This window comes from Conger conger, chromosome 18 (assembly GCF_963514075.1).
Source record: "Conger conger chromosome 18, fConCon1.1, whole genome shotgun sequence".
Taxonomy (NCBI): Eukaryota; Metazoa; Chordata; class Actinopteri; order Anguilliformes; family Congridae; genus Conger; species Conger conger.
This window is the reverse complement of record NC_083777.1, coordinates 10,873,692-10,889,140: the sequence shown is the minus strand read 5'-3', so window position 1 is coordinate 10,889,140 and position 15,449 is coordinate 10,873,692. Positions and strand designations below refer to the sequence as shown.

Below are 15,449 nucleotides of genomic sequence, written 5' to 3'. Positions count from 1 at the left end.
TTTTTTTCTTCTAAATTACACAAAATGTACATATATCTGCATCACAGAGATCATGACCTTTAGGACTTTCTAATCATTTTACTCCAGGGTTCAGGCTGAGGCTTCCAAAGATTAAACACACATGGACATATGAAATATTAGAATCTCCAAGACAGTACATGAACATGATACTACAGTAGGTCTATGACACTCTCTCATAACATCCAGCTGAGGAAAGAAACGGGCGCAATAAATATTTCAGTAGAGCCATTTGGAACAATTAAACTTGAGTGCAGCTTAAGTGCACAGTTCAGAAGATAAGTAATATTTCACTCAGTGGATTTGCTGTGGAGAAGCTACACACTAAACCCAGAGCTGAACTCACTGGAAGGGAGTACTGCTAGTAAGCACAAGATGCAGTCAGGACTGTATGCCAGACAGTATTTTCTATTTTCTATTGAGGAAGTACCTCCCCTCCCCCATCAGAGACAATCACTTATATAGGCAATTAAATCGGGGCATGATTGGGTAGAAATATAGGGTGAATATCCGCGATTTCTTATGATTACTGCAGTTAGATGTATAACAGCCACTGGGTGTCAAAAATGTATACATATATCTTATTCAGTTTCCCTGTAGGTGTAGAAAAGAGTACAGAATTCAGTCATTTCTAAATAAATTAAAATTACTTTTTCATTCACTTTCCAAGAGCCTTAATTGGGCCACATACTTCCACAGGTGTGCAAATATGTCTTTTTTTGGATTATATTAAAAACAAAAAACACCACCCCCAGTTTGGACATACACAATTGCATTCATTAGCGCTCATTGCCACACAAGTGGGGGGCACACAGACGGCAGACATTTTCTCTAGTGTCTTCACTCACACAAACACACACCAACTGTCATCCCTCCCTCCCTGGGTGCTGCAAGTGAATTGTGCGTTGCCTGACAAATACCAGACCTTGGGGCCCATCACACACTGGAATGCAGCCTTAACAAGATGAACTACACAGCAGCTGCAAACATTTTGATAGCATATTTAACACATGCAACAAGAAACATTTACTGCCTGCAAACATTTTCGAAAATACTTACTGAGTAGGTAGGTGAGTCTTCGTCTTCATTTTGTTTGTTTCTGGTTATTTGTCTACATATCACCAGAACCACTTGTAAAAGAGAGCGCTTGTCCCTCAGTGTGTCCTTTCCGAGTGAAAATAAAGGTGATGATGATCACAAATATCTATATAATTACAACAAATCTGACGTGTCAATTTACAGTGGAACGCTCTAACCAGACTGACCTTGCGTGTGTGTGCTTTTGCTGCCCTCTAGTGCAAAAATAATTCCATAAGCCACATTTTAATCACCAATTTCAATCATTATGTGTTTTTTCAAATGTAAACACCTGTAACCGCACATCCTTAACTTAAAGTGCACATCCGTTCGGAATTTATATTAATCCATTTTTAAATGCGTTATTGATGTGTAGCTTCATTGGCTGTAACACTGAGTTCGCTTGGCCCATAATGTAGGAGTAGTAGTAAAAATCTAGCATTGCTACAAAAAGCACGTAGGCCAGTGCTGGTGCTTCCAGGGGCCATACATATGCACATACCTACATCAACTGGACAGCTTTTATTGACAATTGTAAATAAAAAATTATTTGATCAGATACTAGATCCTTTTTCGGAGCAACGCAAGTTCGTGTTTTGAGGAAGCTTATGAAGAGGAAGTCGTCGCAATTTCTTTTAGCGCAGGTTGTATGGCCAGATGAAATAGTTCCAAAGTAAAATAACACTACATATAAGAAAGGTATCGTCTTTCCTACTCACCTCTAACGCTGTTAACTAGCTGTTTGGATACGCTGCAAAACCAACAGGAGAAAAGAACGGACTGATGAGGGGCGGGAAATCAGTTGTAAATGACACCACATTAGCCAATAATCGATTGCTATTTCCCTGATCAAAGCGGTACATCATAACTACTCTTTGATGATTGGTTTGGAAAACACGGTTTGAATGTAAGGTGGGGACTTACATTTTGGAATTGGAAGGAACAAATCCGGCATTTATCAGCATTGCCTGGGACGCACCACCTGCTAAAAGTGCTTTGTTAGGTCCGCAGTGTATTGTACACCATTTTTGAAGGAATAACATCACCGCAAACTACTAGAAGTGTGTTGTCTTGCTTTGAACCATGAACGCCTGAATTTAGTCCTCTGACTAATGTTAATGCCTCTGCTGGGAAGTTGAGGAAAGGGCAATGACTTCAAACACACAGTATATCAAAATACACACAGAAATGGTGAGGTGAAAACAACATTCATGCTCTGCAATGGCCATCTCAGTCTCCACACTTAAATCCCATCAAAACCCTGTGGTCTGAATAGAAGAGGGGGTCCACAAGTATAAACTCAGGTATATCAATGACTCTGAGAGGTTCTGCATGGAGGAATGGTCACAAATCACTGTTATCTAACCTTATCATAAATTCTAGGAAAATATTGATGGCTATCATCTTTGCCAGTGGTGTTTGCACAAAGTATTAAATCAGGGGTGCCAAGAGTGTTAGCACCTATGCTTTTCAGGAAAAGAAAATTCTTCCTAAAAATTTTACTTAATAAAAAAACCCCCATTGAAACATGAGAGTAAATGTATTGAAATAAAAATATATCCTTTCCCTATATGTTTAAACAAAACATATTGATTAATATTGTTGTTGTTTAAGTGTGGCAATGATAATGTTGCATCTTAACATGACATTGAATGAGACTCACCAGTCCTTTGTCTTTATGACATTTATTTTAGTTAAAGCAGTGTTGTTAGAAATAATCCATAACAAAAACAACAAAAAGAATATTTTTCCCTCCTCTTATTTAGAGATATATAAAACAAGGCCAAAAATGATCTGGTTGTGCTGTTGTTTCATGACAGTTCATTTGCCCTTCCCAATAATTTAAAATAATTTAAATAAAACATTTTGCGGCAAATTTCAATATTTTCAAAAGGGAAATTGCTTTCTGTGAGGATGATGTGACATGGGAAGAGTCTTTACATGAGTTTTGCATGGTTAAGCCACAGGAAGGAGTCGTTGTTGAGCACTTTGGCCAGTTTTTCATTGAAAGGGGAGTAGAAATCTCGAAGGATCTCCTTGGTGACGGGAAGCATAGGCCCCAAGCTCTTGTCCGCAGGCCTCCTGGTGTTAGACACTGGACTTCGGGTGATCTCTGCCTCCTTCTGTTCCGTCAAAGGCCCTGAGATAACACAGAACAAGAGCTGAACACAGTCAAAGGCCCAGAGATAACACAGCACAAGAGCTGGACACAGTCAAAGGCCCAGAGATAACACAGCACAAGAGCTGAACACAGTCAAAGGCCCTGAGATCACACAGAACAAGAGCTGAACACAGTCAAAGGCCCTGAGATCACACCGAACAAGAGCTGAACACAGTGTACTACATGCTATATTATACTGTTACAATAAAAAGTGCAAGGAAGGTGTTTTGCTCAAGCATTTAATTTCATTCATGAAAATGACTTCCCATTAATCCAGTAAGGTAGTTTTTAATATAAAATCTGTCCACATGAAGCAGTTACCAAAATTCCAATTAAAATGGCATCACTCTGATTTTACCCTCGTCTTTCTCCTCTAGACATACGTTTAATCTTCATTGCCAACTGAGTGCAGAATGTGGCAGTAGAGTGATAATTGCATATTACCGTGGCCTGATATTTCAGAGGAGCTCATTGCAGGGAACTAACACACATGCATGGTCCGCTTCTATTACTACACACTTCAGTACACCGGGGGTTGGGTCAGCAGTTCACACATCATTTTACTACTACTACTATTACTATTATGACTAGTACTACTACTAATAATAATAATACAAATTATCATCATCATCATAACATCATAATCAAATGTGTTGTGCTATTTAGATGGTTCCAAAGCAGCAGATATGTACACTGAGAGAGCACTTTATTAGGTAGACCTGTACACCATTTTGTTAATGCCAATATATAATTTGCCAATCCTGTGGCAGCAACTAAATGCATAAAAACATGCAGATGTGGTCAAGAGGTTCAGCTGTTGTTCAGATCAAATGAAGGAATGAGATCTACAGTAAGTGACTTTGACCGTGGAATGTTGGTTGGTGCCAGACAGGGTGGGAAAGTAGGGCTTCCTTAGGCAGTGACGTCGGTCAAGAGTTCGAGATGATTTGCTGCACACCACACTGATTGAAACAGCTACAGACCTTGACTGTGTGTTCATTCTGCTGTGTCACTGAATGAAAACACGTGACATCAGTGTTCATAATGTCACTGAACAGCAGGTCAGGCAATGTGACCAAGGATCTGAAGAGAATGGTAAAGCTGCAATGTGCATGGCTCTGTGCCTACCCAGTCTGAGGAAGTCAAAGACTGTGTGCATGGTGTATTTGCGATTGGAAGCATGGTCCTCCAGGCGCAGGACTAAGATCTGGTCCCTTCTGAAAACGGTCAGCCAGTCCAGGATGTAGATGATGTACAACCCCACATGTAGTCTCACCTGGAAACGGAAAACATGAGATTTCAGAGTTATAAATCACTCCAGCAGGCTTCACGCTATACTCTGAACATATTAATTATTAATCTATATGTAAAACTATTTTTGATAACATTAGCAGCTTTGAAATAACTTTGGCTTGGTATTCCATTCATATGTAAAGTAAAATTACCTTTGAACCAAATTAATCCTGAGGCTGGATCTAATGAGGTGAAAATACAGACCAGGGCTTGGTCTAATGCGGTAAGAATACAGACCAGGGCTGGGTCTAATGAGGGAATACAGACCAGGGCTGGGTCTAATGAGAGAATACAGACCAGGGCTGGGTCTAATGAGAGAATACAGACCAGGGCTAGGTCTAATGAGGGAATACAGACCAGGGCTGGGTCTAATGAGGGAATACAGACCAGGACTGGGTCTAATGAGAGAATACAGACCAGGGCTGGGTCTAATGAGGGAATACAGACCAGGGCTAGGTCTAATGAGGGAATACAGACCAGGGCTGGATCTAATGAGGGAATACAGACCAGGGCTGGGTCTAATGAGGGAATACAGACCAGGGCTGGGTCTAATGAGAGAATACAGACCAGGGCTGGATCTAATGAGGGAATACAGAGGGAGTTGCTGGGGCTGCCCCACATTTGGGGAGCCAGGGCTGTGAAACACTGTAAGAGGAAGAGACAGGCCTGCAACGGAACAGTTCAGGCATGGCTGGCTGCAAACTCAGTGGTCAACAGAGGCCGACAGATTAGATCTGAGATCATGTCTCCACAGTTATACTCCCTGGCACATTCATACTGAATCCTTCGCTCAGTTTTATGTCTATTCCCTCAGTGGCCTGCAGAGGGTGCCAAACACATGCCTAAACTCTGAAAGTGCTGTCAGGATTCTCCGACTCAATTTGAGCTTGCTGAGGTCCGATGGAGCGGCACAGAGTGAGTTTCAGCTGTTTGAAACCATCGAGTGTGCCTCCAGGAGCAGCCATATTTTATAATGATAGATATGTAAATCTGGCTGGTGCAATAACTGCAGAAATGAATCAAAACCTTGCATAATACAATGTAGACAGACCATTTTTCACAGAAAAGTAGATAGGAATGTAGAAAGCGCACTCCCACAAACAGAGTGCAGAGTGATTTTTAAAGGAAACTGCTTGGAAGGTTTTAGGACGCATCCCACCCACATCTGGTGATATGCATGAGATACGACTAAAATATTTGGAAGCTCAAATGAACCAAACCACCCCCCATCCCTCACCACAAAACAATTTCAGTTGTTCCAATGTTTGTGGTTTCGCTTCTGAAGTAATCCTGGAGCCAAAACCCTTGAATGCAGCACTACTCAACTCCATGTCCTGCAGGCCGTAGGGTCTGTAGGTATTTGTGTGCACTACACCACCTGATTTCACTAATTATAAGACCCGCTTGGTTCAGACCTGCACATTAATGATCAGGTGGTGTAGCACACGGTAGGAGCAAATGCCTTCAGACACTGCGGCCCGCAGGACGTGGAGTTCAGCAGCGCTGTCCTAATGATTTGGTGCATACTGAGCTTTCATTTCATTCATACACTCTCCAAGAGAAGGATACACAAAACACAAAGCAAATACACAAAAACTGCACAAGAACCTTTCCGCTGCAATATGCCATCTTACGACACGCAAAATCCAGACACGTCTCAGATAGACACGCACTAGCAAACGCTACTAAAACACATTGGTCAAGACATAGAGCATTAGAGCAACTTACAATGTAAGAGAACCTTAGCACCTTCACCTCATTAACATAAACAACGGTGCCAAAACATCCGAGTGTATGTACCATATCACTAAAGTACCAACGCAGGTTAAATAAGCTCAATGGGCTTACTTAATGGGCTAAAGCTATAAGAACCCACCCCCCCTTATCCACATGCATGTCTGCCTAATAGCCCCTCAGTAGAAAGCATATGTGATAGCCACACCTGCTGTATGCCGATTAGCCACTCTCAGTACAAAGCATGTTCAGGTCTCCTTCCTTACTTGGCACTGTTAATTAAAATGGGCTTTGAATAGACTGTCAGGCAGTTTTACTACGTGACCTAAATCACATTTTATCACATATCTTTTCTTAGTAGTCTAAACATTCATATGACTGGTGTTTGTCACAGTCAGTTGACACAGTGCTGAACTATGATATAGTTTCAGAAATAACTTGCTGATTGTGTAAATACAGACATCTGATCTGGCCACTTGTAAGATTATTAGTTACTCAAAAAAGGGCAGGGATTTGAAACCAAAAAAGAGCATTAAAACCTCTGTCTCTCAACAAAGCTATATATATATCAAGGATAACATATTTCTAGGAGCACATTTTGAGGGCAAAATGAGAAGCAAAGACTTGCTTTGCCTTCAGAAAGTCTCAGGCTCTAAATCAGTATTCAAATGGGGAAACGCATCCTAATTTCGTACTGAGACTAATGGTGTGAAAGAGCATTTTACTTCCACATTTAAAAAAGCAGCTTCAAGATGTGTATAGCTTGTTGAATAATAATTCAATATTTGATTTATGAGGTTTGACTTGTGAGAAAGGAGAAATAGCCAGATGATACTGGCCTGGAATAATAATCCAAAACACATTTGGTACCTGTTTCAAAGTGCAAAATCAATATCACCTTTTCCTAGCTCCAGCCATTCACTTTACCTAAATGCACTATTCTAATGAAACTGCCCTTCCAAATTGAGCTTGGAGGTTTATCTCAGCTCAATTTGGAATGGCAATATTTGATGTCAGTCTTCATGTGCGACAAGCCTCATTTCACACAGTTACCGAATCAAGCCATGCAGGTCAATGAACCTCAGTGTTGCAATTATCATTTGTCCTTTGGCTAACAAATTAATTCAAATGTTTTTTTTTTTTTCCCTTCACGAACACAGCATGCCAAACTCAATGACAACCCAAATGAACCCGCCCAACAGTGTTTGTGAAGAAAAACGTAAAGTTAAGACCGATGTGGACTGAATGCAGGACATGACTCCCTCGGAGGAAAAACGGTAGCAGGCTGCCACTCCAGACTTGACAAAACGAGTAAGAATAACCCACTCACCCCCCCTTGCCTTTGTCCTTGGACACGGCGGAGATTTGACCGACCGTTCCATGCCAAGGCTGGCAGCTGGTCCACCCCATGGCCCTTTCATAGACAAAAACCCACCACAGAACACATCTTAAACCCACCTAAGCTGGTCAACCTGGTTTCAGCTGTGTCTTTGACACTTATAGCTGGCTTTTAACCAGCTTTTCATCGGCTGACCAGCCTACATAGTCAGCTAGCCCACTGGTTTGACCACCAGCTTACTCTACCAGCTTTGTCCAGCTAGAGACCAGCTCCAGTCCAGCTATTACTAGCAAAGTGTAAAAAAACACACCTTATACCAGCTTAGATTACCAGCTGGTCTAAGCTGGAGTTTTCAGCAGTGGCACCCTCCCTTTCCTGTTCAGACCGAGACTGCCACAGCATCAGCAGGATGTGAGTATTCACACGACACCAGCCTCTGTGAAACCCCTCCCTTCTCTGTTCTCACCCTCCCCCGAGAAATGAGAACAGCTCTCAAAGGGAGGGAAGCCTCCACTGACGTTCTGTTCGACGGAGTCTCACTTTTTTTGTGCACACAGGTTTGGTAGCAGGTGTAGCAGGTCAGAGTAGGGGGTAGGGGAGTGGGTCACTCACGGGCATGGCATTGTTGAGGGTAGTGTTGTACACACAGGAACGCACAGAGGCCTCTGCCAGGCACCCCTCGAACAGCTGCAGGGACTCGGAAACACGCTCGTGGAAATCCTCCGCTGATTTGTTGGCAATGCTGAAGTAGAGGTAGTCAGAGTAGAGCCTGAAAGAAACACAGACAGACAGCTCTGCAGACTGGCACTAATGTCAACACCAGAAATAAAGACCAAGACCACGTAGTTAGCCCTTTATGATGCAATGTTCAAGCTGCATTTAACCTACTTGATATAAGAATGGCATAGGGTTTAGAGTTTAGAGAAGCAGTCCTCAATCCTGGTCCTGGAGATCGACAGCACTGCAATTGATCAGTTAAAGTACCTGATTACACAGCTAACTGAGGCCACGTGATGTATGGGACTGAATCAGTTTCTGATCTTCAGACAAAAACAACAAGCACAATCTGTGGCCCTCGATGACCAGAATTGAGGATCAGTGTTTTTAAGCATTGTGTATCTCCATGCTATGGAAACACAGAAACATGTATCTAATCATTCATGCAGTTCTGCGATGCATGTAAAAATATTCACCATTCAAATCATATCAAAGCCATATTTGTAGTCTGTAGTCTCAAGCTAAAATGAAAACAATTTGTAGATTAATCTGATGGTACTTTGTAAATGTTTGGAGACAAGACCAGGTAGAAAAATCCTGCTAACATACTCCTAGGATGTGAGCTTTTGTCCATTGTATGACTCAATCACATAACACCTTCATATCTGGTTTCATGGGGACAGCGCAGATTGGACCTCAGGGTCCAGCCTGGCTGGATGGCCTACCTCTCCACAGGGTCCAGCCTGGTCAGATGGCCTACCTCTCCACAGGGTCCAGCCTGGTCAGATGGCCTACCTCTCCACAGGGTCCAGCCTGGTCAGATGGCCTACCTCTCCACAGGGTCCAGCCTGGTCAGATGGCCTACCTCTCCACAGGGTCCAGCCTGGCTCGATGGCCTACCTCTCCACAGGGTCCAGCCTGGTCAGATGGCCTACCTCTCCACAGGGTCCAGCCTGGTCAGATGGCCTACCTCTCCACAGGGTCCAGCCTGGTCAGATGGCCTACCTCTCCACAGGGTCCCGCAGCATCACAATGAACCTGGCCTCCGGCTGCACGGCATGGAGAAAGTCCTGGATCAGGAAGGGCGGCTCCCCGTCAGTGCCGTTGTCGTAGAAATACACCCAGGCATTGTTGTCCCACAGTGTGGACGCACTGGCCTCCCCTGTGGGTCAGATATAAATCTGATTAATTTGTTATTCTATCCCTATTACTCCTACTGCTGGACACTTAATCATATTTACCAGTCATGCTTAAAACAGCGACCTCCACTATCGATTCTGGAGAGTGCAGGCAAGCACATACTCTTCTTTATCCAAGTCTCTGCTTTATGATGCAGAAAGACCCAGGAAGACCCAGCTTCTGAAAGTAGACTGCAGGTGCCTGATTGACCAACAGAGGGTGCTGGAGGCCTGCCAGCCATAGATAGCATTGGCACTGTCTGGATTCCATACCATTCCATGCGACCCATCCTTAAACTGGACCTGTGCCTGAACATATACCAGATTGTGGGGTCCATCCACACACTGGAACAGTTCTTTAACAGATACCAGATCATGGGGCCCATCCACACACTAGAACAGTGCCTAAACAGATACCAGACCATGGGGCCAATACACACACTTTAACAGAGCCTTAACAGATACCAGATTGTTGGGCCCATCCACACACTGGAACAGTGCCTTAGCAGATACCAGACCATGGGGCCAATTCACACACTGGAGCAGAGCCTTAACAGATACCAGATTGCTGGGCCCATCCACACACTGGAACAGTGCATCGGCAGATACAATGCCAGACCACGGAGCCCGTCCACATTCAGGAACAGAGTCTTAACAGATGCCAAAATGTGATGAAAAATATGCACTGGGAAAGGGCCTTAACAGGATGATCCACCCAGCAAACCCAGATTCACTGTTTTTTACCATCCAGTTCTGTTCAACAGTTTACATTTGAATGCACAGTGAGCAATATACAGCCTTTCTAATCTCGTTACTCTGGAACTGTCATACAGCAAAGGCATTAGCGGCCCACAGTGACAGTAGCCCACGCTTTTCAATAAAGCCCATTTTAAAAATAGGCCTCCGAGTCTCCGCCTCTAACTATTCAATGACATCATTAAAGGAAACTCGGCAAACTCTCCCAAGGTACAGAGAATGGCAGACACAGTGAAGGATGTTCGGAGAGAGATGCGGGGGAGGGGGAAGAAATCCACTCCGTTGATTGCGGTGCTTCGTTTAGCGGAGAAGGGTCCACTAGATGAGCTGCTGGGAAATGTAATTAAAGCGAACGCCCCGTCGGCGGGCGTCGCCCGGCCGCCCGGCGTGAGACCCCGGCCCGGCTTTGTGACCGCCTCCCCGGCGGGATTGCCGGTTTGCCGCCGTGTCTTTTAATTACCCGGCGCCTCCGACGGAGCTCCGCTCGATCCGTTACCCCCGCGCTCCGCAGCCAGACTGAACAACCGCCGCGCCGCTGCGATTAGCACCGCCGGCACAGCACCGCGCGAACCGCGCCAGCAACGACTAAAGCGTTCCAGATTAATCGCCGAAGAAACATTTCAATTTAATCAGCGCCGGGCTCTTTTTTTCCCCCCGCCGTTGTAACTTTATTTATTCCGCCCCCTGTTTTTCGCCTGTTTGCAGCTTATTATGCAGCCCTTTGCTCTGGCGAGAGTGGATTAAACCGGTCCCTGCCTTAATCTTATTATAGGCTAATTACACGCAGAAACCTCGTGACGGCCTCTGGTGCGGTCCATTTTTCCCCATTAGGAAATGTTTGTGTGGGATAAACAGAAGGTGATGTCATTTGCCAGGCATGTTCCTGGTGATTCTCAGACACCACCAGGGCTAGAGGCCAGCACCCCAAACACCCCCCCCCCCCCCCCATACAGAACCCCATCCCACCCAGCACCACCACCTGCCGTCCACCTCATTAGATAAACTACTTATTTAGAGAAGGAGAGAGAGGGGGAGGGAGATGGATGGGGAGATAAAGAGAGACTGAGGGGAGAGAGAATGAGGGAGAGAAATAATGAGAAAAAGGAAAAAACAGAAGGTAAAAGAGAAAGAGGGAATGGGGAGGGAGGGAGAGAGCAATGGAGGGTGAGAGAGGAAAGGAATGAGCAAAACAGGAAATGCAATGAAAAAGAATTGAAAGAGAGCGAAAGAAGGAGAGAGAGAGAGAGAGAAAGGAGAGGATAAACACAGCATGCGGTGAGACCTTTCTGTACACATCTGAACCAGGAGCCAGATAATGATCAAGTTCCTGAAACTGCACAGATCATGTTTAATCACATACTGTACCGTACCGTACCACACAGAAACATCAGTGAGACTACGTAGTGTGGAAGGGGATACTTAATGAGTCGTGCCGTTGCTGCACTGAATACTTTGCAGTATGCAGACATGATGCATTGTGGGTATCTGTCAGAATGTGTTGTTAGGGTTTTGCAGGTGGATGGATTTCAGCACCATTTCTTACATGTCAGCCATTTTGGCTCAAATCAACTATGGCATATATGACATGGAGTGAAATTCAACTTCAACATCCACTACGGCATCAGTATAGCCACAGTGTAATATCAGTGAATCCTTTTGTCAGCATTTTTTAAAGCAACAAGAAAACAAAGAGCAAACCAACATATACATTTCAGACAGGGCCATGATTCTTGGATGAACAGCACCATACAAAATGTGAACAGTGTGCTATTACTTCCATTAAAATCTATACAGTCCATTAAGTGGGAATAAAAACAATCAGCGTAACAGACAACCCAAAATGAAATGTGGATTAAAAAAAACGATCAGTGGCATTGTGGAGGGAAAGGACTTCTCCTGTGGGAACTTTTCAGCTCACAGAAGAAAACCAAACTTGATTACAAATCTAACTTTCGCTTTTTCCCAAGCTCCCCCACCTTCAGAATAACCCAGTTAGCTGATGATTTCCAATACCCCCTGCGGTCTAACAGAGCCGTAATCAGATGGCTACGCTACCTGCCCGTTTTTAATGAAAAAAATAGTGACTCTTGTTCTATGAGGGATTGAAATCCAGTTACAGGTCACCTTCAGGGAGAAGGCTCTCATTGGCTGTGGCAGATGGAATGCCATTACATCACAATGCAGGGCAGATTCCAGAAGTCGTTCCTGCTGAGAGACACCACAGCTATGACACAGCTTCTCACAGGCTGTGCCAAGAGTATAAACTTTATTTAAAGCAGAAACGTCCCTCCCACACAGACATCTCCAGCCACCCACTGCAGCCACTGCGACAGAGACAGAACACAAGGAAGGTTCTGATTCTGCAGGTCAGGGCATAATCCCATCACAGTCCCCAGAATGTGTTTGAGTGCAGAATTCACAGTTAAAGTGCAAGTGATGACAAGGAGGCAATTAACGCAGGTTGACATTTGAATTGACATCACTTATGAGTATCATGTACAAAGGAAATAAAAGAATCTGACTGGAGGTAGTGGGCCAAATTAATTTGCAACCTGAGCATATTGTACCAGATCTTGCAGTTTAATGCTGTGCGTATGCATGTTGCATGAATCACAATGGATCACAATTCTCCATCTCAATTTCCATTTCCCCTCTCATAAATGAATGCACTGTCATCTGGAATGGTGTTTCTGTTCACTAATGTATGAAGTTGGACATGAAATGCACTGTACTGCAAGACTTTGTAAATATGCTGACTTCTATTGAAAACATTATGATAAATAGATTTCACATTCAATATATTTTATTTAAACCAAAAATATTTCTTACAATTCCTGAAAGTAGCAATAATGTGAAGTACTGAAATATTCTAATAATAGATTTCATTACAATACTACTTTTCCGTATTTGTGCAATCATGTATACTTCAGGTACACGATGGGTATCTGTCCACTGTACATACCTAGTATGGGCATCTGTCCATAGTATTTACCCAGGATTGGTACAGTGCACCTGTCCTCAGTATTTCAGTATTGAAATTGAAACTGAAAAGCATTTGCTCCAGCACTGAAGCAGTACATGTAAATGCACTGAAGCAAATAAACCCTCAGTTTGTTAGCATGCGGCGAGCGCACTACAAATGAAAAAATATATTCATTCAAATTCCACTGACTGTGAAACAGCCCATCTTAGGGCATAAACAGCAGACTGAGATAAGTGGATTTTGGGCCTGCATTCATCAATTTATGTGATAAAGAACTATTTTAATGAGCGAGCAATAACAGTAAAATCTGCAAATGTAATTTGCAGGGAGTATACGGGACAGAGCACTATGCTTGACTTTGAGTGTACATAGAAACAGGTCACACAACCACAAAAAGACTTCACATATGCTTGCTTGTATTCCAAACCGAAGATATTTCCGCTATGCATAACTACTAGTCAAACATGAATGAAAAACATTGCTTACCTGTTATAATGTTACGTTTATCCAGGCTGCTGGAGGTATTTCTCGCGAAGTGTTCCTGGATCTGGAATGCTGCCAGGTCGAAGAGATCCAGATAATCCTCCACCGGGTAGCGCTCGTGGAAGCCCTCGCTTATGCGCACAACACCTGAGGAGAGAGGTAACACAGGTAAACACAGGTAAACACAGGCACTGGATGAGTCTCTGGAGGTTAACCACTGTGCTGTACCCCTCTGCTGTAAAATCCAGCTATGCCAGCTTGATGAACTTGACAATTGAGCTGGTCAACCAACATGGCCAAGCTGGTCATGATGCTGGTTTAACTGGGTATGAGCTGGTCAAGCAGCTAGTGCTGATAGCATGTTGGAGCTGATAATTAGTCAAAACATAGCTCAAGCTGGTCAAACCATGTCAAGCTGGGAGCTGGTCTGAATTGGTCAACCAACTAAACCATGTTGAGGTGAGAGCTGGTCTGAACTGGTCAACCAGATAAACCATGTCGAGCTGAGAGCTGGTCTGAACTGGTCAACCAGCTCTCAGCTGTCTTCAAAACCTAGCTCTTCAGCAGGGCCCTCTGTGCTGTGAACACCTCAATGTTCCCTCTCTTGTCTTTTGTGTAAACCTCTTTTCCAGGTCACTGCAGTTACTGGATTCAGTCTGGACAATTACAGCAATTCCACCGTCAAAGTACACAAAAGCATGCATGCTGATTTGTTTCTGACCCATACAAACATTGCAGCTTTCGTATTCCATTGATTAATCACATAAAAACTATTTCAAGCTACAATGAATAACATAGACATGAATTGTGTGTAGACCTTTCAGTTAGTGGTTCAGTAAGACAATATTCCTTGTGTAATTTGTTGAAGATAAAAAAAACATATATATATAATTAACAAAAGCCTATCTCAGTATATGAACATATACATTCTGAACTAATGTTTAGTGTGAGTAAAGAGTAATATCTTTCAAGTAAAGCAATACACCTGACACCACAGTAACCTACAATGGCACACAGTCATTAAGCTTTTAAACAAGCTTTGAAGCAGCATATCAAGACACCTGTCAAGACAAATTTAAAAAAGAAAAGTTGAAAATAAATAACATCTTGATAATTCATCAAAGGAAAACACAGACCTGTGTACCTGACTAGCAGATATGAAAATGTAATGGATCATACAAACAAAATGAATTACTGTGGCTGAGCTGATGTTTTGAAAAGTGTCTGTACTGGAGTAAGATGAATGGCTTCTGGTGGCCTTGATTTGGAGAGGATGCCAAAGCTAATGTTTACAAACCATACGTGAGCATCATGCCTACCCAGCCTATTCGGGCTCACACTGGATATGCCTGTCAGGGAAATGACCCAGAATTGTGTTCCCTAGCAAAATATTCAAATCTGATGAAAGTCAAGAGCTGATTGGACAAGCCCTCCCTGAGGGAGCTGATATGCATTATGGGAGATCACAGAGTCTTGCAATGAATCCCTGGGCCAACAATAACTGTAGTCCTGTACAAGGGTAGGAACGCTGGCTGGAACACTCGGTAAAGCTTACACTCCAAAAACTCCTCTGTATAAAATGAAGTTAAAAGGGTCTTTCTCAGCCAAAATGAACACCTACCACAGGGGGTTCCATAAAGAACAAAAAAGTGTTGCCCTATGGAGACAAGCCAAATAACCTTTTATTAAGAGTGTGCATAAGACTTTTTC

The 15,449-nt window shown here is 43.4% G+C and overlaps 2 protein-coding genes across 19 annotated transcripts in view; both read right to left on the bottom strand.

Annotated features, from left to right (window-relative positions):
- The window catches only part of LOC133118136 (inactive carboxypeptidase-like protein X2), a 51,440-nt gene extending 49,556 nt beyond the window's left edge, over positions 1-1,884 (bottom strand). Inside the window, exons 1-2 of one of the 2 annotated variants that reach the window (XM_061227918.1) lie at positions 1,815-1,884; positions 1,078-1,182 (exon numbers count right to left, since the gene is read on the bottom strand). The gene's annotated coding sequence lies outside the window, so the exon portion shown is untranslated. The remainder of the gene's footprint in view (positions 1-1,077; positions 1,183-1,814) is intronic. The other variant, XM_061227917.1, reaches the window with a different exon arrangement.
- Positions 1,885-2,764: 880 nt separating this feature from the next.
- The window catches only part of LOC133118378 (carbohydrate sulfotransferase 15-like), a 53,995-nt gene continuing 41,310 nt past the window's right edge, over positions 2,765-15,449 (bottom strand). For all 17 annotated transcript variants that reach the window (XM_061228318.1, XM_061228324.1, XM_061228319.1 and 14 more), the window contains 5 exons: positions 13,743-13,886; positions 9,345-9,501; positions 8,235-8,391; positions 4,385-4,532; positions 2,765-3,235 (listed from right to left, as the gene is read on the bottom strand). In XM_061228318.1, coding sequence (XP_061084302.1) covers positions 3,033-3,235; positions 4,385-4,532; positions 8,235-8,391; positions 9,345-9,501; positions 13,743-13,886 — 809 coding nt within the window. In that variant the 3' untranslated portion in view covers positions 2,765-3,032. The remainder of the gene's footprint in view (positions 3,236-4,384; positions 4,533-8,234; positions 8,392-9,344; positions 9,502-13,742; positions 13,887-15,449) is intronic.